Raw genomic sequence first — 25,909 nt, forward strand, 5'->3', positions numbered from 1 at the left:
ATTTAAGTATTGGGTTTTGAATATAACATTTTGATTAATTGCCTGCATTATTTGAGACTGTATATTTTTGTAGAATGGGTGACAAAATGTAGAGCATTTCTGCAAAATATTAACAATTAAAAAACCAAACCCATAAAAGAACATCACGCTTTCCTGGTGCTCAAGTGATGGGGCATGTGTAGCTAACTTAGAGGCATAGGTTAAAAAAAGAGAACCGATCGAGTTTAGTTCCTGCCGACAGCCTAGTTTTGACTTCCCAGGGCTGAGCTGGGTCGTTTTTGTTTTTTGCCTGGCATTCCTTTTCGCCTGTGTCTCCACTCCATCAGCTCCTCAGGAAGTGGAGCTGCGGAAGCTGTCGCAGACTCTGTCTGTCAGTGCCACTTCAGCAAATCCCTGAGTGCACAGTTGGTCGGATGTCAACATGTTTAGGTCCTCTTCAGCCTGACACTGGCATTCTGGTGCTCCATTTATTGGCAAGGTTCTCTGCCTAGCCTAATTAATTTGTTTTGAATCCCAGCTGCCTGACATATGCCAAACTCTTTCAGGAACTCGCTTGTGTTATACATAGCTGTGTGGGAGCCTTTCTGGATGGCTACTTTTTAATTTTAATTTTCCTTGTTTTTTTTTAAGTCTTTCTTGTTTAACGTCTCAAGAACCCTTCGTTTCCATTTTCTTACCAAACTTCATGATTCAAGCGGCATCCACAGGTTTGTTGAGTAGTTGTCAGCTGTCGACTTTCCACACTGCTAAACTAAACAGGAAGAGTCAGATTGTGACTCACCCTGTGCAGGAAGAGAGTGTAAGGAGTCTTCTCCCTCATAACTGGGAGGCCAGGGTCCAGGAACTGCACTAGGTTAGCACTGCCATTGGCACTAGCTTCCAGGGGTAGAGTGGGATTGTATGTTATACTGTATCCTGTGCTATAAATGAGCAAAAGGATGACAGCAGCAAGTGACCCAAGACTACATCTGTAATGACTTGCTTTATTGGTAGGATTTTTCTCTGGCATTCATCACCAAGGTATCTGGGCACATCACAAACCAGTACCACAATACCATAGCAGTATAAGTACCTATGTCTAAGACAATAGAACATTACTCAGTTTATCCTCACAATGTCCCGGTAAGGTAGAGCAATGCTATTATTCCCATTTTACAGATAGGGAACTGAGGCACAGAGAGTCTATGTGACTTGCCCAAGGCCACACTGAAAATCTGTGGCAGAACCAGGAATAGAAGCTAGATCTTCTGATTTTGACATGAGGGCTTTAACAACAGAAACGTCCTTCCTCTTGATTCACTTTGTGGAGCTCTGGTGGAGCCCCATCTAGAACAGAATGTTCAGTTCTGGGCACCTCGGTACCAAAAAGATGTCAAACGAAGTTGGAAGTAACTTATAGAAAAGTAACAACAACGAATATAGGGATGTGGGGAATTCTGAGTGGAGATTAAAAATATTTGATACAAATAACATGGCCAAAACATGGCTGAGGAGGTGGGGAGGTCATGTTAATCATCCAAACGTATTTGAAGCCTTTCAACTTCCAGGAAAAAAGGAGCTGGGGTTGTGATACAATGGATTGTGACTAGGAGTAATGGGGTAACGCTAAGAAAAGGAAAAATTAGCATAAAGACCAGAAAATAATTCCTAATGGTGAAATCTATGAGCCTCATCCAATCTCTGTTTTAAGTCAATGAGAGTATTTCCATCAGTTTCAACAAGCACCACATTAGACCATGTTAGACTATGGTAAAATTTCCCAAGGAAGTCCTTCAGGAAAAGGAATGTCTTTATTTTGTCTACTGTACAATGCCAAGCATATTTCCAGCACTAAACAAATAATTATTAATAATAAAGCTTTGGAAATCCCACTGCCTGAGATGTTTAACATTAAACCAGACAAAGAGCTAGGAAACATACTGTAGGGAGCAATCTTTCTTGGCATGAAGATGGATTAAATTACCTAGTTGGGATTTTTCCTTTGATTTCTAGTATTTTATAACTATTGGCATACTTGGATTCCCACCCACCCCGCATGTAAATACAGGTCTTACTAAAGAAAACAGTACTCTCTCTATAGCTGTGGAAGGGGAGAGTGAATGTGTCTCTACTTTTGATGGCACTGGGCCCTAGATCATACCCAGGGGGACAGGTGGACATTAACTTAATCTTCTAGTGATTACAAATTACTTCACAAAGCAATGGTCTAAAATTACTTTGTCTCAGACTTGCCATCTAGCAAGCCACATGGTAGCAATTCGGCAATGATTTAGTGTTCCCTAATTATAGGGAAACCTCTATAGAAAAATAAAAGACCAGAGGGGTTGGGAAAGGCTAATTAAAAAAACAGACTGGAGAACTGGTTATTGTAAAACAAGGGATCTGCACAGCCACATGTAAACGCAGTCTGAAAAAAATAGTTCAGCCAGTGGATGAAATATGTTAATAATTCATTGGAAAGACAAGTCTACAGCAAAGAGACATTCAATTTTGCTCAACTGCAGAAAACATCTTCAGTGCTGGCCAAACTAGACTGATGGAATAAATCTTCCCTATTAACATGAGAGATAATTTTATGTAAATATATTGGGAGACCTTCCGAGCAGGGCTGAGAGTCTTTGCAGTACCACTTAACGTGTTTGCAGTGTAATTGCATTTAGACCAAGGTCTTCTGAAGGAAATGGCTGACTAAATTAGCATTAACCAGGTTCCTGGGGGGCTGAGTGCATTGTGGGTAGTCGATTTTGCCTCCAGAAAGGACACGATGACACTGGAGAGGCCAGCTGCTTACAAAGCACAGCGTTAATTGTTTTTCCCAAATGGGGCAAATTTTATCAACTGGGGAAGTAGAAAATTTGAGGATCTGATCAGGCAAAGTCTGGGATTCAGTATCTTTCTCATCTCCATCCCGCTTTAATTAAGTTCAGATATTTGTACGCACACTGCCCCAGCTTCTTTTTATGACTATGATCTGAGAAGAACTACCCTCTGGGAGTAAAGGAGTCGTTATAGCCCTCACGGGGATTCCTGGGGGCCAGGTAGGCTTTCCTAAGAGTTACTTGTCTCTGAAGATGGGCTGTCTTAGTCCAAATCGGCAAGCAAAAAAATATGGAGCAAAGAAGCTGAGCATGACAACTAGAAGAGTTATTGAGAAAGGGAGGGGGTCACTCAATGGAAGCTAGAAGTGCAGATGTGTTTGTTAGAGTTTCCGCTTTAGAGTGAGTTCTTTTGCATATTTTTATTGTGCCTGTAACTGTGTGGCTGTTCTTTATCCCTGCAGTCCTGAGTCCCCCTGAACTCATGAAAGCTATGGGCCAGATCCTCAGCTGGTGCAAAGCAGCAAAGTTCTGTTTACACCAGCTGAGGATCTAGTCCAGTGTGTTGGCTACAACTTTACTCACAGGCTTTTTCATCTGCTTAGACTCTGGGAGAGTTACCATCATAATTGTTAGTTATCTTTTGCCTAGGGCACCAATTAAGGCATCTACAACATTTAGTCTCTTTTTTTCTCTTTGCTTGTAGTTTGTAGGGAGGCAGTGGAAGAAGGTAGCAACCCTTCTCCATTATCTCATAAAAATGTGCTTTATTTGTATTTCTGCGCAACCACTTTCAAATGAGCAAGCAGCCGTCAGTAATGCTTTTAGTGTTGGTTTGAATAGGTAATGGTAATTCAGCCTGCCGAGTCCATTGTTCCCAATAGCAAGAATTTCTTGGGCTTCAGAAGAGGAGTCCACAGTGATGCTTATCCTTCCACAAAATGTAAGGATGATCAGAAGGCTCAAGGACTTGGTGACCATTTCAGACTCTCCTTCAGCTCTCACTGAAGAAGATGAGAAGAATGGTTTTGTGGATAATGTTGAGGCCTCAGAATGGAAGTTATGGGTACTGCCCCTGGCTGGGTCCACAAACTTTACTACTGTGAGCCAAATACTTTCCTGGTGGTGTTCTGTCAACTTCAGTGGGGTTACAATAGGGTGAATTTGGTCCTCTGTGTCTTCATTTCCCCATCTGTCAAACAGGGATGGTCATTTACCCAGTGTCCTCGGATGTCACAGAGCTGAATTGTTAATACAGTGCTTTTTGATCCTTGGATGGAAGGTGCAATGGAATACAGAAATTATTATTGTTTTACTGATGGGATTGCTCCTCCTTCCACATCTGTGTGAATTGGGAGTAATTCTGTTGAAGTCATTGGAGCTACACCAGAGTAAAACTAATATAAGTGAAATAAAAAACCGGTGCATTATATCTTGTTTTCTCTGGGACTGACCAAGGGGAACATGGGAATCAAGTGAGTAGATACTGGAGTTGAACTTTGAGCTTTTGTTTCTGTTTACCTAAATGCCAACTTTTGAGTCATACTCTACCATCAACATATGCACGAAAATCTCTCCTTAAATCAATGGAGAGTTCTGCTATAACTGGATGGCATGACAACTAAAAAGTCTATCTTCTATGTCATGGAATAAATATCCAGTGAAATCCTTACTTGCTACAAATATTGGTTCTCGCTGTGCCATAAAAGCTTTGCTGTGTTGATGCACCCCTTAGGCAATAACTTGTGGACTCTGTGGTGTTCCATGGTAATAAGAGATCATGTAAGTACTTTCCTAGGCATTGAAGGCCAGATCTTCAGCAACTGTAAATCCATGTGGCTCCACTGAATTCTCATGCTACAAATAGATGGATTATAAATTGAGCTCTGGTGATTTACACCAGCAGGGGATCTGGTCCTAAAGCAGTAGGAACATTGGTTTCCAGTCTCTGCTGGCTAGCATGACATTGCCTGCAAAAATCACACGTCCTATTATGTTGTTATCACTCAGAAAAATAAGTACCTTGAGATAGACATTGAGATCAGACACTATCAGATACACAAGATTTTTGTCTTTTTTGGAAGCTTCTTGCATAGCCGTATGGTAAGATGTACAATCTAGGGCTTTGAACAGAGACTTTGGAATAGAGACCTATGGTTCTATGTTCGGCCCTGCCACAGATTTGCTGAGTGACCCTGAGTAATTGAAAACCTCAACATACTTCAAGTTTCCTATCTGTAAAATACGAACCTCACAGAATTAATCGGTGTTGTAAAGCACTTCGAGATCCTTGGGGGAAAGGTGTCATAAAAGTGCAGAGTAGAATGGAGTAGGTGTAATCTACAACAACCGGCTGTTCTGTTGTTTGCATGTTGTTCTGTTGTTTGCATGCTCAATTGCTGTAACGTTCTATAAGGAACACATCTGATTCTGGCAAATTTGTCGTCATATTTTCTTCAAAGCAATAACACTTCCTTATGGAATATGGAAGACCTGGCTCATCAAGGCCAGTGCATCTCTTTGATCATCAGAGGACTTAATTGCCATAAACCTGCCCATACAGTATTTGGTACATTTCCATCCTCCTCTGTTCTAAAACATGTTTTGTCCTTAATCAGACCAGTACTGTCAAGGCACTGTGAAGCTGAGTGAGGTATAGCCATGTCAGTATATCATGTGCTGTTCAGGAGAAGATAACAGCGAACAGTATATTTGCCAGTGGTTGACTATGACAAGAGTAGAAAAAAGGTGAAGCCAAATTCTGCTCTCAGATGTGTGTGCACAACACCCAAGTCAGCAAGAGCTATGTGCCTCCATCTGGGGGCATGATTTGGCGTATGAATTTTATTGTGTATGGTATTAGGTATCCTGGTGTGCAGGCATTCACAGCAGGGTAAGTCGGGGATCACTCCCTCATCTTTGACATGATTCACCATTTCCTATAATTTCTTTCCTTCTTGCAGCCATGCATGTGTGATTCGAGGTCAGGTCATAACATCAGATGGAACCCCTCTAGTTGGAGTGAACATCAGCTTTGTCAACAATCCTTTTTTTGGATACACAATCAGCAGGCAAGATGGCAGGTATGGTTTCTGCTATACATTTTACAGTATGTACGTACCCAGAGCTGCAAATCGTGGAGCCAGCACTGGAGAGAGACTATCCTAGCAAAGACACAGTCATGTCTGATGCAGCCTGAAGACACTAGTTAATTGTTAATATTGATACTGATATTATTACAGAAGTGCGTAGAAGCACTGGGGCTCAGTTGTGGTAGGTGTTGTCCACGCATATAAAGAAATGATGGTTCCTGCCCCAAACTGCATATTCTTCATTGCTTTATATAGACATTATTGGGCAAAAATAATTAAACCTGTAAGATACAGTATTGTTAAAGGCAAGTGGTTAAAATTTGAACAGTTCCACTGAACCATAAAAAAATCACTGTGAACTGGGCAATCTTTTGTCTCTCAATGCTAATTGGCTCTCTTCTAAATATAAGGAGTAAGTTTCTGACTGATGGAGCTGCACATACTCTAGCTAATGGTGATTAACCCTAGCACTTTGGAGAGGATGACCCGGCTTTGCTGATTTTAACAGCTCTCCAATCTGACACTAGCATTAAGGATTTGGATTGACCTGGCTAGAATAGCCAACAGGGTGATAATGAAGGAGATGAACACTTGCTAGAGATGTGTGCCTTATGTAGTCTTGGCGTGTTCCCATGGGACTTGGTGCCTACTGAACCACTGAAACTTTTCAAGATCTGTTCTCATTAATGTTTCATCTACTGGAAAATACAACAGTAGAATTTGAGTAATAGGTACATTTCCATGGAAAATGGATTATCTCAGTTAAATGAGCATACCTTATAAGAGAAGCTGGTGCTTTCGCAAGTCTTATGGTTTAGAGACAGATACAGAATCTCTCCCATTTACACTGTGGTGTAACCTAGGTCAACCTAGCTACATCGCTCAGGACTGTGAAAAATATCACATCCCGTGCAATTTAGTTATGTCAACCTAACCCCACCGTAGACATACATCTCTACCCCGATATAACGCTGCCCTCGGGAGCCAAAAAATCTTACCACGTTATAGATGAAACCACGTTATATTGAACTTGCTTTGATCCGCCGGAGCGCGCAGCCCCGCCGCGACCCCCCGGAGCACTGCTTTACTGCATTATATCCGAATTCGTGTTATATCAGGTCGTGTTATATCAGGGTAGAGGTGTAGTTAGCTTGAGGGAAGAATTCCATTGACCAAGCTACTGCCTCTCGGATAGGTGGAAAAACCACTTCCATTGATGTAGGAATCATAGAATCATAGAATATCAGGGTTGGAAGGGACCTCAAGAGGTCATCTAATCCAACCCTCTGCTCAAAGCAGGACCAATTCCCAACTAAATCATCCCAGCCAGGGCTTTGTCAAGCCGGGCCTTAAAAACCTCCAAGGAAGGAGACTCCATAGGTAACGCATTCCAGTGCTTCATCACCCTCCTAGTGAAATAGTGTTTCCTAATATCCAACCTAGAGCTCCCCCACTGCAACTTGAGACCATTGCTCCTTGTTCTGTCATCTGCCACCACTGAGAACAGCCGAGCTCCATCCTCTTTGGAACCCCCCTTCAGGTAGTTGAAAGCAGCTATCAAATCCCCCCTCATTCTTCTCTTCTGGAGACTAAACAATCCCAGTTCCCTCAGCCTCTCCTCATCAGTCATGTGCTCCAGACCCCTAATCATTTTTGTTGCCCTCCGCTGGACTCTTTCCAATTTTTCCCACATCCTTCTTGTAGTGTGGGGCCCAAAACTGGACACAGCATCTGCACAACAGCGCGACAGCAGCACACAGCTGTAGCCGCATAGCTGTGGCACTATAGCCACTGTGGTGGAGCCATACCCTCAGTGGAACAATTCCTGATTTGCACTGGTGCAAGTGAGATCAGAATCAGGCCCTAGAGGTCAAATTCACTGCGGTGTAAAGGGCTGGCATAAGCCTACACAAGGAAAAATAATAATGCCTACAAAAAACCAAACCATAGGTAGGCAGCTGATGTGCTGAAACTCCCTGTTTTTCCTGCTGACCGGCATTATCTCATTGTTTCCTTGTGCTCTGTCTGTTGGTCTCCACCTATTGTCAGGGCCCTGATCCACCATGGGGGCTTATAAGCAAATAAGGAGGCTAGTGTTCCACAGGGCTTGTACAGGCCCTCTGGACAGACATCACTTTTATCCCCTACAGAACAGGTACAGTACAGGCAGCACAGCAGAGCAAGCTTCTTCCATACAACCCCAGGCTGTGCTTCACTAATTTTCTACAGGAAATACCCCTAGAAAGGATAGGTGAAACAGCGTTTCCGTCCTGTGCTCACTCACAGCCACACTCTCTGCCACCATCTGGACCCTTTGCACCACTCAGGCATCTTATCTCACCAGCAGAGAATGTCCCTGGTGGAGGGGAGTTCTCAGCTTGTGTAAAGCTAGACTTACTGGCTCTTACATCACCTCCTGCCCAACCTCAGTGTAGCGGGGCAGGGAGAGGTGTGGCCAATGCGCCAGTGTCCTCCACCAATTCCCAGTTAGCTAATGGTCCCTAGGGAAACATTGCCAACTGGCATCGGATAGAGCCGCTCCCAGGAGCTCACTGCCAAGGGCTGTAAATCCAGCACTGATCACTAGTACTATATTCAGTTAAAGTGATAAAAAGGCAGCGATCAGCAGTGCCTGAACGTAGAGTATAAGTCCCAGCACCAGGCTAGCATTCCTATCAGTAACTGCTGGAGACCCCCAGTCCCAGAACGGGAGGCGTTAGATAGCTCTTGCACTCGTGCATACTTCCTTATGATTTCCCCTCATTATGTTCTGCTTATGTGGTACTGTCGTTCAGGTCTGGTGCTTTGTGCTAACAACCTTTCAGAACATGATATTCAACAAATAGTCTGATTACATTACTGAGTAGCTTGAAACATGAGAATGAGACTATAATTGGCCCCAAAATATTGTCTTTGACATTCACTCATCTATTTTCTTGCATGATCAGGCACAACACTACATCTGCGTGCACTGGAGGGAGGGAGTGTATGAATAGATGAAAGCATTCTTCCTTTAAAGAACAAAAAATTACACCTCTACCCCGATATAATGCTGTCCTCAGGAGCCAAAAACTCTTACCGCGTTATAGGTGAAACCGTGTTATATCAAACTTGCTTTGATCCGCCGGAGTGCGCAGCCCCTTCTGCCCCTCCCCCTCCCCCAGAGCGCTGCTTTACCACGTTATATCTGAATTCGTGTTATATCGGGTTGCGTTATATCGGGGTAGAGGTGTAGTTAATTATTCACTGATATGGTACAAGGGCTATTTATAAAATCACTTGAAATATTGAAGGTGCCATAGTCTAAAGGTGGGAGTGAAAGTCAAGAAGTCCTGAGCTTTAGTCACAGCTCGGCTGCTGATCTAGTACGTAGCTTTTAGATACATCCCTTAATCTCCCTATGCCACAGTTAACCTGCCTGTAAAATGAAGGTAACACTTCCTTCCTGCCTCGCTGGGGTATTTGTGGATTAAATACTACATGGGATGTGCTTTCAAAATGGAAAGCATTATTGCTATTACAATTGCTGTTCCATACTTCAATATGTTACAACAGCGGGACCCTCTTCTAATAATCTTTTCAACAGAACAATTTTAGCCTGAGACATTGTCTACACAAGCAATTTGCGCCAATTTGACTGAATCAGTTTAGAATCCAATTTTGTTAAATCAGTGCAACCCCCTTGTGGTCTCAGAATACGAAGGTTCACACAAGGGAATCGTGCCTATTTAACTAAATTGGTTTCTAAACTGATCTAATTAAATCAGTGCAACTTTTTTGTATAGAGAAGGCCTAAAATGAATTTCATTATAACTGGAATTCCAATTTTCAAATTGCAATGAACTGTAACAAATTAGGACTTGAATTCTACTTCGCTGTAAATAGTTTCACTATATTCTGGTTTACTATAAGTGGATTTCACCCTGTTGTCACAGCAGTCAACTGTAAACTCCAGGGGTGAAATCCTGGCCCCATTGAAGACAATGGCAAAACTCCCATTGTTTTCAGTGGATCCAGGACTTCATCCCAGTTTAAATTGCATTAAATAACCCCAGAAAATGAGAATAAATTAAAGGCCCATATGTGTTCTCAAACTATTTATCATGATACATGTATCTTTCAGATCCCAAGGCATAAGGATAAACAGACAGTTTTCAGAATGTACTATTGTATGTCTGACTTTTCTGTGACCCAAAGCTAATAGAACGGGGTGGACAAAACACGACCCACAGGCCAGATCCAGCTCGCGAGTTGTTTTAAGCCGGCCCGCGAGCCGCACCGTGTGGCTCGGTCCCGCTCTGTCCGGAGCGCTGGGTTGGGGGCCGCACCACACGGCTCCTGGAAGCCGTGGCATAGCCCCGCTCTGACTCCTACGCGCTCCAATGGGAGCTGCAGGGGCGATGCCTGCAGACGGGGCAGAGTGGCAGAGCCGCCTGGCCATGCCTCCACGTAGGAGCTGGAGAAGGGACATGCCACTGCTTCCGGGAGCCGCTTGAGGTAAGCACCGCTTGGAGCCTGCACCCCCTGAGCCTCTCCCCACGCCCCAACCCCCTCCCTGGCCCTGATCCCCCTCCCGTTCTCCAAACCACTTGATCCCAGCCCAGAGCACCCTCCTGCACCCCAAACCTCTGATCCCCCATCCCACCCCAGAGCCCACACCCCCTCCCGCACCCCAACCCCAATTTTGGGAACATTCATGGCCCGCCATACAATTTCTATTCCCCGATGTGGCCCTCAGGCCAAAAAGTTTGCCCACCCCTGTAATAGAAGAACCGGAGGGCTCAGGGGCCTGGTAATGGATTATAAAATATATTTTAAAATAAATCTTTTCACCACTAGATTGCTGGATCACACTGGTAGTGGGTCGTGACCAGCAATTGTTACCATCTTATAGATGTTGGTGAAATGTGTTGGATGATCTCAGTGCACTGCTGCTATCTCTGCAGAGCCTGTTCTGGGAGAAAGAGAGGACGTCAGTCTCCTGGACTGTCCATTGGGTATCTTTCTAAGATAACCAAAACAATAAGTCCATATAGTAATATGACTTTTTGCAAATGGAAGAAAGTCCATTGTGACAGTTCTCAGGGCACCCAGGACTGTGAGTCACCTTGTTACCCTCTGCCTCTAGCAAGAGGTCGCCTTTCCCATGGTGGCTGGGTGTCAGCTCTCTAACACCACCAGCCTTTCAGTCACTCCACCACCCTCCTCTGGGCTGTGCCAGCCCAGTCTTTGCCTTGCAGGTTTAACAAGAGGTGCACTCCAGTCCCCGAATCCTTTGAATCATTCCCCTGTGGTATCCAGACCCTGACACTGGCTACTCACAGAAATCCCAGATCCTCTGTGCCAAAGGAGCAGGGTACCCAGTTTACCAGTTTGACCTTAAACCACCACTCCTGTAAAATCACACAGCACTTGTGAGCACTGAATAAAACAAAAATAGGTTTGGTTAAGAAAGAGCATTAACAGGAAACAAGAGAGAATGGTGGAAACAAGTGGTTACAATACAAAACCAAATCATATAATGCGAAGTTGAGTCTACCCTTGTCCATAGGTACCTTTCCTAGCTAATTAAGTAGGTTCTCCGCCCGCCTCCCCCAAGTTCAGTCTGTTGCAGAGCTGGCTGGCTTCATAGGAACCAGGATCCAATTTTTCATGGGAACGTTGCTGCTCCCCAAGGTGAAAGGACACAGAGTGCCTTTCCCCACTGTGCTATACTGAAACAGTCTTCTGTCTTACTCCTAGGCAGGGTGATTCTCTGGCTGCTGTAATGTTCCTTTTTTTTCCGCAAGTGGTTTTGACTGTTTGCAGTTTTCGCTGATGGTTTTCCATTGAAAGGTTTGGGATGGGGCAAGGCTAGACAATTGAGGCTTGCATTACATCACTGGCTAACCAAGGCGGGGTAACAACTCCCTCCTGCTAGGATGGGCCATTGCTGAGATATTTTATCTCCTGGTGACTCACTTTTACTACACGTCCATAAAGTATACTTTCAGCATAATTACATTATGCTTTAAATATTACCTGCACATACATCTCACAATGATTATGAATCTTGACCAGTTACAAGTGTTCTGTAGATACCTTACATGCTACTCTTTATGGATAAGTATCCCACAACACATGTGTTTGGTGTAGTGAGTTTGTCGAGTCTGAGGTGAGAGTTGTTTGCAAGGAACAGGGGGCACTTTGCCAGGGAGCCTCTGTGTCGCACCCACCCATCCCTGAGATCAGCAGCCCACCTGAAAGCGTTATTTAGGGCTTTCATCCTGAAGAGAATTTTGCTGATACTAATTTTTATTTCACTGCTGGTTGTTTTTTTTTTCCATCTAGGCACCTTGGGGTATGTCTACACAGCATTTTGGAGCCTGCGGGAGCAAGCTTCCCAGCCTGCCCCCCTTCCCAAGCATCAGAGCCTGAGCTGCAACTTAAAAGCACTGTCTACACAGCTATTTTTAGAGTTCTAGCGCGAGCCCCGTTACCCAACTCTATCATCCCAGGCTGAGAGGTTTGCTGCCGCGGGCTCCAAAATGCTCTATATTCATACACTTCAAGGCTAAGCCATGTAACTCGAGAAACAGTAGCTGTTGAGTGGCGGTGTCTCTTGCCGTACAATGCAAGCCTCTGTGTTTTCACAGCTGCTTGAGTCTGACATTAGATCGATGCCTTCCCTTCTGGCTTGGGTTTCACGTCCACAGGAGAAGCAAGCTTTTTTTCCCTGCAGGCTAACATGCCTGACCAAAGCTCATTAGAGTCCAGGGCTCCTAGCAGCTCTGCTCACCAGTGACAGAAGCAGAGATGTTTCTATAAATAAACCATTCCTGGTTTTCCAACAGTTGTTGAACATAATTTTTTTTTACATTTATCCCTTCCTTCTTTCGCCCTCTTTAGTGCTCAGCCTTGTGCGAAGTGAGCTTTTCCCTTCTAGTAGCAGGGCTTGCCAAATGCTAATTGACTGTTAAAAATGTCCTCATCGATGCACAAATGCTGTTCAGCTAGCTGGCAAGCCAGGGCGTGAGTTACCCATTAGGCTTTTAAAAGCCAAGTTACAATAAGTCTGGGAAGTTGACGCCCCACTTGAGTTGCAGAATAAACACCTTACATGTCTGGAGCTTTTAAAATGCTCTCCCTGTGCCCTGTGGACTTGAATAACCTTTTTTTCATAACTATATTCACTAAGCAGAGTCTAAGATACATCCAAATGACGATCATGGATGAAAAAACAAGTCTTTACGGTGACCCGCTAAGGGTCTTTTTAAAATGTGGCTGAGCTCTTTTTTGCTTCTCTGTGATCTATGAAGAAGGTCGGAAAGTTTTTTAATTAATTTAAAAAAATCTGCTTTTTTTTTTTTCTCTTTAGAAATATCACCTGCACCAAATCTGGACTTTCTTGGTTTTTCTTGAGGATTTATTTGGGCGTTTCAGGGCACTTTAGGGCTTGTCTTCACTGCCGCGCTACATCGGCACAGCTGCACCGATGCAAACATCTGCGCCGATGTAGCACATCTGGTGAAGGCGCGCTATGTCTCCCGTCCATGTAATTACTACACCTCAATGAGAGGCAGAAGCAATGTCAGTGGGAGAGTGTCTTCTGCCAACATAGCACAGTGTAGACACCGCTTTAAGTCAATGTAACTTATGTCACTCGGGGGGGGGGGGGGGGGCACACTGCGGAGCGACGTAAGTTACATCTATTTAAGCTATAGTGTAGAAAAGCCCTTAAGGTATTCAGGATGGTACTTAACCACATGCTTATCTCAAAGCATATGAGTAGTACTATATTGAAGTCAGTGGGTTTATTCACATGCTAAAAGCTATGAACATGGTCATAGGCACCGACTTTCCCTCTTTCCCATGGGTGCTGACCCCCCTCTGTCCCTGGCGCTGCCCCAACTCCACCCCTTCCATGAGGCCCCACCCCTGCCCTGCCCCCATTCCAACCCCTTCCCCAAAGTCTCCGCCCAACTCCACCCCCTCCCTGCCCCTTTTCCCTCCTTCCCCAAATCCCCACCCCGGCCCCGCCTCCTCCCCTGAGCACGCCGCATTCCCGCTCCTCCCCCTCCCTCCTGGAGCGTGCTAACGCTGCCAAACAGCTGTTTGGCGGTGGCCGGGTGGAAAGCACTGGGAGGTAGACGGAGGAGCTGGGACGTGGTGCGCTCGGGGGGTGGGGGGTGAGGAGAAGATCGGGGGGGCGGTGAGGGGAGCTTGGCTGCCAGTGTGTGCAGAGCCAGCGCTGGAGCACCCATGGAGTCAGCACCTATGAACATGCTTAAATATCTTAAATCAGAGCCTAACACCTTCATTGAAGATGCAGGGGTGTTGTCTAACAAAGACTTTATCCAAAAAGTTATTTAGGCATTGAAGTTAAATAGATGTTAAAACAAGTCAACGAAAACCCCAATGGCTTTAAAATCTGACTAAAATCCCTTTCCCTTTCAATTACTCTACTTTCACTTTCTTAGCTCTTGTGATGTCATTATGTCATTAGTTCTGCAGCATTTCGTAAATCTTCCAGATGTGAAGTTCTAATGAAAAAGCAAGCAAGGGAAAAAAATCAGACTGAAACACTTCTATGCCTTCGCTATAAATTATAAAGAAGCAAAGCAAGGGCAGTTTGGATTATGAGCTCTTTGGAGTAAGGACCATCTTTATTTTTCTGTGTTGTGTAAAGCGCAAGGTCCATACTTAGGGATAAAAATTCCAAATCCGTGCATGGTCTGATTTTCAGAGGTGCTGGGCTCCCCTTCGTGGGAGCCGTGGGCATCCAGCTCCTCTGAAAATCAGACTGTTACATTTTAAACCAAGTTACTGTAAAATCAGCTCCTTCTCCTTCCACTCATCTGTCCCAAAATGATTTCTTTCTTGATCCATGTTCTCCCTGCCCTAGTGGGTGATGCTGTCGCTAACACATGAAACAGTATGTTAGTGAGGTCAACAATGGCTGCAGGGAAAACATAACCCAGAACTGAAGTCTGGGCAGGTAAGTGAAGGAGAAACTGCTTTCCAGATAGTTTATTTAAATGTGTAAGTCCATGCGATCTGTGACTGATATTGGATCCTAAACACATTTTTAAAAATAGTAAATAAAACCTTTGAGGTCCAATAACTCAGAAGAGCAATCACAAACATAAATTTTGTCTTTTAAAAAGAAGAGAGTGTGGTTTAATAACTATATCTCTTGACTGACTGTCAAGACCCAGGGGTTCTAGTCCTAGCTTTGCCACTTACTTACAGTATGACCTTGTCCAGTCATTTAACCTTGTTGTGGCTCAGTTTTTCCATGTGTAAAATAGGAGTGATAATACTTCTCTAGCTCACAGAGGTTTTGTGAGGGTTAATCCTTTAATATTTTCACAGTGAGGTTCCTGTTTGGAAGGCTCTAGACATATCAAGTATCATTTGTTTTATTTTTATTTTTACTTTGTCTCTTAAAAACAGCTTTGATCTCGTCACTAATGGTGGGATTTCCATTATCTTACACTTCGAGCGGGCTCCCTTCATCACTCAGGAACACACGCTCTGGCTACCCTGGGATCGCTTTTTTGTAATGGAAACCATAGTCATGAGGCATGAAGAGAATGAGATTCCAAGCTGTGATCTCAGCAACTTTGCCCGTCCCAACCCCGTGGTCTCCCCGTCCCCCCTGACAGCATTTGCAAGTTCCTGTTCCGAGAAAGGCCCCATTGTTCCAGAAATTCAGGTATGAATCTTCTTTCTAACGTGAAACATTTGCTCCAGGCAGTCAAGAGGAGCAGTGCATTTGGAGCTATGCGCATCCTATTCCGTTTCTGTACTTGTTAAAACATTTTGTGACACCGATTTGGGCTTCACTGGCAGCTTTCCAGAAGCCTAGAGGCCTTGCTTAATTTACACTGTATATTTACAGACTTTTAAAAATCAAAAATCGACGCTTGGCCATAATGCTTGGTTTTGTTCATCTCTGACAGATAGATAATGACGTGCTTATTCACCAGCAGCAAAAACTGCACTGCCTCTGCTTTGTCCTCACCTCCCGTCTACCGAAAAAGGGTGGCTGTGGGACACATTTTAGGATGTAACAGACCTTCGGGGTACATTTCAGCACCCACTGCTAAAATGCCTAATGCTGCTCTTCTGCTTTGGGGCAGAATTTTGGAATTGAACTTTCCCACAGTTTGGGAACAGAACTTTCAACCTTCTAGCCTGAAGAGAATATTGTTGGGGTGAAATCCTGCCCCCATTGAAGTCAATACGAATTTTGCCTTCATCTGCATAATTCCCACATTGTGTAGCATATATTATAAAAACACCCTAGTGGAAAAGTGCTTGAAATTCTACCATTGCATTCTATTAGACACACTTCTCAATAGAGAAATGTTAGATACAATGGACATAATCACATTTATTCCTTGAGGGGTATAGGAATGCTTATTCTATAGCAAAGCAGAGACATAATACATTTACAGAGGATTCCAAAGTACTCAGCAGTCTGAAATGCAAATGCTCTTTCACAGAAATGCAGCAATCTCTGGAGTACAGCGTTGCAGCTATTTAACTGTACACAACAGAATAACAGAGTCCTGCAACTGAAAGGGGAATTTAGGTAATCAGATTGGTAATTTCTTAAATTAAATTTCTGCTGGGACATCAGGGCTAATTCCCAAGCACTCAGGACCTCAGTTTAATCTGTCATCCAAAAGGCAAAATAACAGTATTCAAATGTCTTTGTTTCTCATCAGTTTTCGGGTCAGAGTATTATGTGTGTCATGTTGAAGAAATTGGACAGAGTAATAGTTTCCTCGCTCAGTGGAGTAGGTGTGTGATGGCAGGGGAAGGAGTACCTGGAATAGAAACATTTAACTCGGTTAACATAATTGAGCATCAAGATTTTTCAACTTGTCGCATGCAAAACTGGCAGGCTTTGCTACAGGCAGGAGTTCAAGACTGTGGCTGACATCAAGGGGTTAAAAGAAAGAAGCAGAGAGAATTCCTAATATGTTTAACGAGAAAGTCCTTATTTCTAATCAGTCTAGTAGTGGGTTGGCCACTTTTGTAGAGTATTGAGCGTATTATTTATGCATGTAAGAACCCCGTCACAGACCAGGACCCCATTGTGCTAGGTGCTGCACAAACACAGCATATATGTCTCTCTGGATCTAGCGACAGTACTAATTAACAGATAGACAGAAATACGGGGACAGTTTCTGCCTCTGTTACTTTTGTAAGTTCCAGGTAGTTTGTGGCCCATCCTTTTTCCAATGCCATTTTTCTGTGGGTGTGCATCACCAGGACAGTATTGCTCGTGAAATGCAACAAAGCACAATATGCAACCGTTTTGGAAGGTCTTGTGAGCCTCACGATTTGAACCACCTCTTGAGGCAGGATCCTTTTAAATCTATTCTTGGCATTTGTTTGATGCCTATTTACTACTCAGTTGACCCTTCCTCTGAAATGGTAGTCAATAGGGACAGAGAGAAGTCAATTGTGGCAGAGAGAAGTAAACATTTCATACACCGAATTGAACCAGACGTTGCAAAACAATACCTTGGTGGCAATTATTTCTGGCTGGCGTTTTCCTGTAGGGGTTTTATGTGAAGACAGATTAGATGAAAGGGACCGCCTTCTTTGCATCGCTGCTCAGCTGAGCCTGCTGCCAGCATAGCTATTTTAAAATTCCTGGGTTTTCCCAGATCTGTCATTTTTCACCCTCGTAAGTGCATAGGTATGTAAATTGAAAAGGCTGCATTAGATAAAGTAAATATTTATGGACGTGGTGCAGCCGTACTTTAACTTCTGTGATGCATCAGTTTGTCAAGTGCTGCTGCGCTCAGAGGTTGAGTTATCACTTGAAAAAGTATTAGCTCTTCGATAATAGCCCAAAACAGCCGCTCTTAGGAGCTTCATTTCCCAGATGGGTGGTTATTTATATCTAAAACCCATATATGAGGAGCATTCCAGCACAACTGAGGCTGTGTAAAGCTCCAACAAACAGGGGTCAAGTCTAGTGGTTAGAGCAGTGCACTAAAAAGAATTTCAGATTCCTGTGGTCTATTCTTGGCTCTGCCATTGACTGTGTACCTTTAGCAAATCCTTTTAACTCCTCTGTCTTTCACTTTCCCCATCCATAAAATGGGTAGGGCCGTTGTGAAGACTGTTTTTTATTTATAAAGCATTTTTTTCAGATCCTTCAGTTTCCATGACAGGACTCTGTTTTCAGTTGCTAATACATTTTCTGTGCTGGCTATTATTATTAAATGGACATATACCTATCTCATAGAACTGGAAGGGTCCTTGAAAGGTCATTGAGTCTAGACATCTGCCTTCACAGCAGGACCAAGTACCATCCCTGACAGATTTTTGCCCCAGATTTCTAAATGGCCCACTTAAGGATTAAACTCATAACCCTAGGTTTAGCAAGCCAATGCTCAAACCACTGAGCTATCTCTCCCCCCTGTCTGTCTAAAGCTGTTTTTTTAGAGGGAAGTTCCAGCTAAAATGATTCGGCCTTTTCCAAGAACAAGGTTGGGGGAAAATACACTGTTGTGCTCATGTTAAAAAAAATCATACAGCCATTTCACTGAGAAGCTCTTGCACCTCTGTGTTTTGGAGCAGGGACTGGAAATTTGGCAGGATGACCCACCCTAGTTTCGAGGATGTGCCTTTCGCCATCCCCAGAAAATTTGCCCTAAACTAACCAAGTTATAAACCCTCCCAAAAATCTCAGTTCATATATGCTCAGTAGAGACTTGTGAGAGTTTAGCAGCCCAATTCTCTGAAGATTAAATTAGTACTGAGCATGCTCAATCCCTAGGGCAGCTAGGGCTGAGCAAGACTTTTTCTGCAGTTTCTTGTCCCATTTGGCCGGGACTGCAGTAGTACTGGACACTGGGACTGAGAGGAGGAAAACTTTCTCTCCTGGGCTCTCAGTGCTCCCCCTGCTGGTGCACAGGCAGCATGGAGGAGGAGGAGAAGCAGGATGTCTGGAATGCAGAGGGACAAGGAATAAGGTGGGAGGAGAGTTCAAGGGAGGGGGGCTCGGAGCAGGAGTCAGGAGGGGGGCTAGGGCCAGGAGCAGGGGATGAGGAAGGATAGAAGCAGAAGGAAGGCAAAGGGCAGGAGGGGAAGAAAGAAGCAGAGATGGCGGGACATTGGCAAGAGATGGGGCTGGAGCTGGGGAGAGAGGGGACAGGAGCAGGGTGGGAGAAGATGGGTAGGAACCAGGTGAGATAGCAGCAGGAGGAGGGATAGAGGGACAAATAAGGCTCACAGTCTCACAAAGAGTCCAGGAGATGAAGATTGTCACCAACAGAACACAGCAAGATACGGGGCAAAGCGGAGAAAAGGGAGCATTGGCTGGGGGCATTTTGGTTACAGATGGTTGGAGCCTTTTTCTGCTTGGATCTCATTGTAAGCATTTTTAACCTGCCCTTCCCACCCCACTCCACCCGCACAGATCACTCAGAGAGACATTCCTTGGCCTCCACGAATAACCCTATACATTGTGAATATTTTATAACTGATGCCTCGTAAGTGGGCTGGTTTAGAAACTTCTGAGAGAGCTTTTCTGAAGATGTAAGTGTCTGATTAATTGCAACTTTGGTGTCTGCTCAGTGGTGATTTAACACCTCCTGGCTGTTTTTCCTCAGGCCCTGCAAGAGGAGATTAACGTTGCCGGCAGCACAATAAAGCTGAGCTACCTGAGCAGCCGCACGGCTGGCTATAAGTCCGTCTTGAGGATCAGCATGACCCATCCCACCATCCCCTTCAACCTCATGAAAGTCCACCTTATGGTGGCCGTAGAAGGACGCCTCTTTAGAAAGTGGTTTGCAGCTGCCCCGGACCTCTCCTATTATTTCATCTGGGATAAGACGGATGTCTACAGCCAGAAAGTGTACGGACTGTCGGAAGCCTTTGGTAAGCTGACCTCAGAACACATTCCTCTCTTTCCATCTTGCCCGTAAGAAGTTGTTAAGTGGCAGCACGCAAACCTTATCCTAGATTATCCTGCTCTTATGTTTTCTTCCCTTCACTGCCCTTTCCAGAACGTCAGCACAGCGTAACCATTGTGGGCCTGCTTCTCCACTGCCCTGCACATTGTGTGATCCTCTACATCTGTAGAACGATTACCCAAGGTGCGAAGCAATGGAGAATCGGGCTCTGTGTGTTCTTTGCACCACCTCTTGAGCACAGCACCATCCATGGTTTGTAGCCAGCGGGATCTGCAGCTGAAGAAGCTGAAGTCCTACAGGAGGAGGAAGCTTCCTCTGTGCTGCCGATGTAACACTTGTATGGCTACAGCTCCTTCCCCTTTTCGCGGACATCACAGAGCCCACCCAGCCCAAATGCCATGTCTGTCAATCAGTTGCGGCGGAAAGGACATCGGAGCGGGAGGGGAACTGAGCATGCATAGTGACTGCTCGGTGCAGCAGCTGGTTGCTCCCTGTCTGACTGACAGAGGAATCTTTAAAGGAGCCATGATCCTTCGCTCACAGCTCTGCAATAGGGTTCAGACAGGCGGAGTAGATCAGGCCTTGGCAATGGCAACAGCATGATGAGTGGGCCCCCGCCCCAGGTGTCTCCACTGCTATTTTAAAACAACAGACATCCACCCCTGATCCTGCTCTTCCTTGTTGCTTTTGGAGCAATTCAGGGATAACGGCAGCCCTGCAACTAGACTCCTCTTTGCTCCCCTGTAGCCTGAGTGGAGATATGCAGGGGGCTCTTTCTCTCAGGCTGCAGAGAGAGAGAGTGAGTCTCTTATTCCCACTTATACATGGGGCTGAGCTTCCTTGGGAGAGGTTGGTTGACATGACCTGCTGAGGCTTATGAGACCCTGTAACACCGCACAAGTGAGGCTCTGGATGAAGCAACGTGTACAGATAACACATAGTTAGGGTCCTACCAAATTCACGGTCCATTTTGGTCAATTTCACCGTCATAGGATTTTAAAAATCATCAATGTCATGAGTTCAGCTCTCTAAATCTGAAATGTTGCAGTGTTGTAATTGTAGAGGTCTTGACCCAAAAAGGAGTTGGTGCAGGGGTCACAAGGTTATTGTAGGGGGGGTTGCGGAACTGCTACCCTTACTTCTGCGCTGCTGCTGGTGGCGGCGCTGCCTTCAGACCTGGGCAGCTGGAGAGTGGTGGCTGCTGGCTGGGAGCCCAGCTCTGAAGGCAGAGCGGCTGCCACAGCAGCAATGCAGAAGTAAGGATGGCCTGGTGTGGTATTGTCACCCTTACTTCTGCGCTGATGTCTGCAGAGCTGGGCCCTCAGTAAGCAGCTGCCACTCTCCAGCCACCCAGCTCTGTAGGCAGCACAGAAGAAAGGGTGGCAATACCGTGACCCCCCTAAATAACTTTGTGATCCACCCTGCAACTCCCTTTTGGGTCAGGACCCCCAATTTGAGAAACACTGGTCTCCTCCGAGGGAGACCAGATTTCACAGTCCATGACACGTTTTTCATGGCCATGAAATTGGTAGGGCCCTATTCATAGAGAAAGAATTACCTACCTGGTGTGACTTTGGGGGCCAGATTTTTATGAAGGCCTCAACCTGTCCCCCATGTCACACTCACTGTTAGTTGCAGCTAGAATTTAGCTTCCTCCCTACCTGATTGGTGGGGGTGAAATTAGAGGCAGGGTCTGAAAAGGAGGCCCTAAAAGGTTTATGTTCTGATATAGTAAAGTTATTTCTGGCAAATACCTACAAGACACCCTTCACTTTGTACCTGTGTCTAGGTTTTTTTGTATTATTCAGGAAACCTCCAAAGGTGCCCAGAGGTTTAAAATACCACATTACTAGCCAAGTACACATATAGACAAATACATATATTTTTTCATCAAAAGAGCTGAAAACAGAATCGTAGCAGAAAGAGGCGGGAAAGGTCTTTTGATTGTTCAGTCCAACTCATCTCCTTGTCAATGCAAGACTGTTCCCTGTACTGCAGATTTCTCCTGTCCAGTCTGATCCTGCAGAGTTCCTAATATCAGTGCTCAGCCCTTCTCAGGAGATACTGGGCCCCTTGCAAGATCAGACCCTTATTGTACGGGTCAAAAGTTGTTCCACATCCTGCTTTTCCCTTGTCTCCTAAGCAATGTAAAACTGAAGATCCCAGCTCTGCTTCAGGTACTAGTGGGGAACTGGGTTTTGGGTCTTACTGCTTTTGAGGAAAGCATGTTTCACCTGAAGCCTTCTTGTAGGCATAGGCGCTGACTCCGGGGAAAAATTAGTGAGTGCTCTGCACCCACTGGCAGCCAAGCTCCCTGCCCCACCTCACCTCACCTCCTCCTCCCCTGAGCGCGCTGCGTCCCCGCTCCTCCACCTACATCCTAGCGCTTACTGCTGCCAAACAGCTGTAGCACTCTCTAGGAGGGATGGATAGAGGAGGAGCGGGAACGTGGCGTGCTCAGGGGAGGAGGCGGGGAAAAGGCGGGGCCGGGGCGGGGATATGGGGAAGGTGTTGGAATGGGGGCAGGAGGGGGCCAGACAGGAGTTGAGTCGGGGGCAGAGCGGGGTCAACCACCCACCGGCGCCAGAAGAAGCCGGCGCCTATGCTTGTAGGTGTTCAGTAAAATAATCGGCCTGATTCTCCTCTCACTGAAACTGATTTTACAGTGGTGTAACGACGTTACTTTTAATGAAGTTATTCCTGATTTACACCAATGAAAGGGAGGTAAATCAGGCCTAAAGACTCTCTGGACATTATGAAAACCAACTCGCATTCAACCATTTTGTCTGTATTAGTGATACCGGCCCAAATTAATCTCTGGCCTGTCTGTCAACTTTAAGGGAGTTTACTGATTTAGACCCGCTTGGATTATGTTTTGTTTTCTAAACTGGGCCATGTTTCTCTGCCTGCATCACTGCCAGGCAGCCTTAGCACATGAGGTAATGAATAGAAGCAACATACTACCATTTTGGAATTCTGGGACCATTTTTGCTAAACCCTTAGGTCACCCATTGCTTTGAATTGTGTCTGTGAGTCGGCGCCTTTTGAATATTTAGCACATTTGTCCAACATCTACTGCTGTGTTGACCTTTTTTATGCAGAGTGGCCTTTAAAGAGGAGAATATTAAGACTCTGCATTAATGTGACGGTATTTTAAATAGAATTGGCACTTGCCTGTAGAAATGGCCTTTCCCCCAACTAATTAAAGCTCTCAGCTGTGTGCTGAATGTGCATTTCTGAGGTTATTAACCTATGGGCTTCTTTTTTTCCCCTTTGCTCCCAGTTTCCGTGGGCTATGAATATGAATCATGTCCTGATCTGATCCTGTGGGAGAAGAGGACGGCGGTCCTTCAGGGTTATGAAATTGATGCTTCCAAACTCGGAGGATGGTCCCTGGACAAACACCATGCCCTCAACATACAGAGCGGTAGGTTGGCTTTAACAAATGGCGTGAGCAGGGTGATGCAGCGGTACAATGCATTGTTGCTTTTCACCATTAATAATTCAACCAAAGGGAAAACACACACATGCACACTCTACTAACAAATTATTCATTGTAACCTACATTCAGCGGCAGCTTTGCGTGGGCAAATCTGAAAGGAATCAGCTGCTGTAAATCTGTTGTATATTTTTATGAAGTGTGCAGCCCCAGCTTTGTACTATCTATAAAGGAATGGGATTGAATGGTTTGATGTCCATCAGAAAAAGTCCCAAGGCTGAACCCTACATAAGCACATTCAGTGTATGCATACGGTCAGATAGGGTCCATCCTTTGTCGACCCCATTGAAAGCAAACCCACCCAATACAATCACACACAGCAAAGCATGGCATAATAATCATCCTTGCTGCCAGTGGTGAGAACGCAGCTTGGAATGTGGACCTGAGAGAACCTGTCCAATATGACTTTGATCCTGTTTAAGGAAACCTAATTCCTCGGCTTCAGAAGGCTTCCCACTCCTAAGTTCCCCATCCCTCAACTTCTGTGGCCAGCTGCTCTGCTAGAGCTCAGATCTCTTTTAAGCTATAATGCCTACATTCCTTAGCGCATGATGAGTGTTTAGAGACGGGGCATTTAGCTGGGCAGAATGACTAGAACATGGCCAAAGGATGGAAAGTTTGCACTACCCTGTGTGATTGTAGTGAGTACGGAGAGAGTAGCCCCAGGTCAGGTGGCACCACTAATGAAAACTTTCCTGGTCTTCTCACAAACAACATATAAGTTCCCCTGGGCCCTGCTGACGAAACCTACCCCAGTTAATACTCCACTCAGACTTTCCTAAGTGAACTACTATCACCCAGCATGTCCCTTGCCAGCAGACAACCCCAGTGGATACCCTCTCTCACTAGTGACAATTATCTTGACCTTCCAATCTCCAAAGTGTTTCTCAACCCGTGGTCGCAACCCCCAGGAGGACCCCAAATAGCAATCAGAGGATTGTGAGGCATTGGACATTGTATTACACTCTAAAGCAAAGAAAAGCTTGGTCTCCCACCTAGCCACTCACCGTTAAGGTCAAGTCATCTCTGCCAACCCCTTGAAACACCCACACAAATAAATTACAGAGGCTGACCATTGTTAGCATCGATATATCTTTATAGTAAATGGGGGGGTGGGAGGCGGCAACCTGAAAAGGCTGAAAAACACTGTGCTCTAGGAGTTACAGCAGCCTGCCATGGGCCCTGGACATCTCATTTTTCACAGGATCCCACAGTACCTAGAGACAATCCTGGAGAGATCTCTTTGTGGTGTGGTGCAACATGAGTCTGGAAGCTGGGACGCCAGGGTTCTATTTCCTGTACTGCCATTGATTCATTCTGTGACCTGGAGCAAGTCACATGCCCTCCGTGTGCTTCAGTTTCACCATCTGTTTAATTCCCTTTCTGCTCTTATCGTTTTCTAGGCATCTTGCATAAAGGAAATGGGGAAAATCAGTTTGTCTCTCAGCAGCCGCCTGTCATAGGAAGCATTATGGGCAATGGACGCAGGCGTAGCATTTCCTGTCCAAGCTGTAATGGCCTTGCAGATGGGAACAAGCTCCTGGCTCCCGTTGCCCTAACATGCGGATCTGATGGAAGCCTTTATGTTGGAGACTTCAACTACATCCGAAGGATCTTTCCCTCTGGCAATGTCACCAACATACTGGAGCTCAGGTACACCAGGCAGCTCGCAGCCCGTGATAATTGTTCACCTTTGATTCTGCAGAAATGTTATGTACCCAGAGGGAAAATGAAACCAAAACTCTTTTTTTTTAAACTAACAGAATGGGCCAAATTCACCTCTGGTGCAAGTCCACTGACTTTGACTTACTCCAGGAAGGCGTGCGACCTAGTGAATTCATCCAGAATGGAATCACAGGCCCAAAATAGTCTATCGCATTTCTTACCCGCTAACTCAGACTGAGTTAATGTGTCCTCCTCAGTCTGGTGAGAGACTAGTGGGAATTCTAAAAATTAACAGTCAGCCTCCGGGATAACCTACACTTGGAAGGACACACATCACTAATGATGATATGTGGAGGGTATTCAGCACAGAGGATCATTCATACCTAGGACAGTGAGCTCACCAAGGAACTCCCAGAGTCTGTGACTTCTGGGTGGGTTTTTTGGGACAAACATACAAACACCCCCAGTGAATTCTCCACTGAAAAATAGGGGCTGGGTGAAGAAATTCTGTCCATCCCCCCTGCAGGGAGATGAAGTGCTGCCACTTGCCCCTGCAGAAAAGTGAAGAGAAAACTTCCAGTAGGAAGAGAGAGGTTTGCAAAGCAGCAAGCACAAAAGAGGGGAGGGAAGGAAATCGGGGGGGGGGGGGGCGGAGAATACAGATGAGTCATAAATGTTGATGAAATAAAATATATTGTGACCGAGTCAACGTTTGTGTTGACTCATCTGTGATATTTTCCCTCCCAGACATTTCATGACAAACACACTGCCCTGTTCAAGGCAGTGGATCTGATTCTGATCTCATGCTGGGGCTACCCAGGATTAATTCCATGGAAGGCAGTAGAGTTAAACTGGTGTAAGGGACATCGGAATCAGGCTCAATGACTCTGCCTTAAGAGCCTGATCTGAAAC

General features: G+C 45.2%; 1 protein-coding gene across 12 annotated transcripts in view; it reads left to right on the forward strand.

Annotated features, from left to right (window-relative positions):
- Nucleotides 1-25,909, forward strand: part of TENM4 (teneurin transmembrane protein 4) — a 763,612-nt gene that overhangs the window by 669,606 nt on the left and 68,097 nt on the right. For all 12 annotated transcript variants that reach the window (XM_065595842.1, XM_065595866.1, XM_065595862.1 and 9 more), the window contains 5 exons: nt 5,780-5,899; nt 15,344-15,605; nt 19,531-19,798; nt 23,117-23,260; nt 24,736-24,985. In XM_065595842.1, coding sequence (XP_065451914.1) covers nt 5,780-5,899; nt 15,344-15,605; nt 19,531-19,798; nt 23,117-23,260; nt 24,736-24,985 — 1,044 coding nt within the window. The remainder of the gene's footprint in view (nt 1-5,779; nt 5,900-15,343; nt 15,606-19,530; nt 19,799-23,116; nt 23,261-24,735; nt 24,986-25,909) is intronic.

The sequence above is a fragment of the Chrysemys picta genome, chromosome 1 (genome assembly GCF_011386835.1).
Source record: "Chrysemys picta bellii isolate R12L10 chromosome 1, ASM1138683v2, whole genome shotgun sequence".
Lineage (NCBI taxonomy): Eukaryota > Metazoa > Chordata > Testudines > Emydidae > Chrysemys > Chrysemys picta.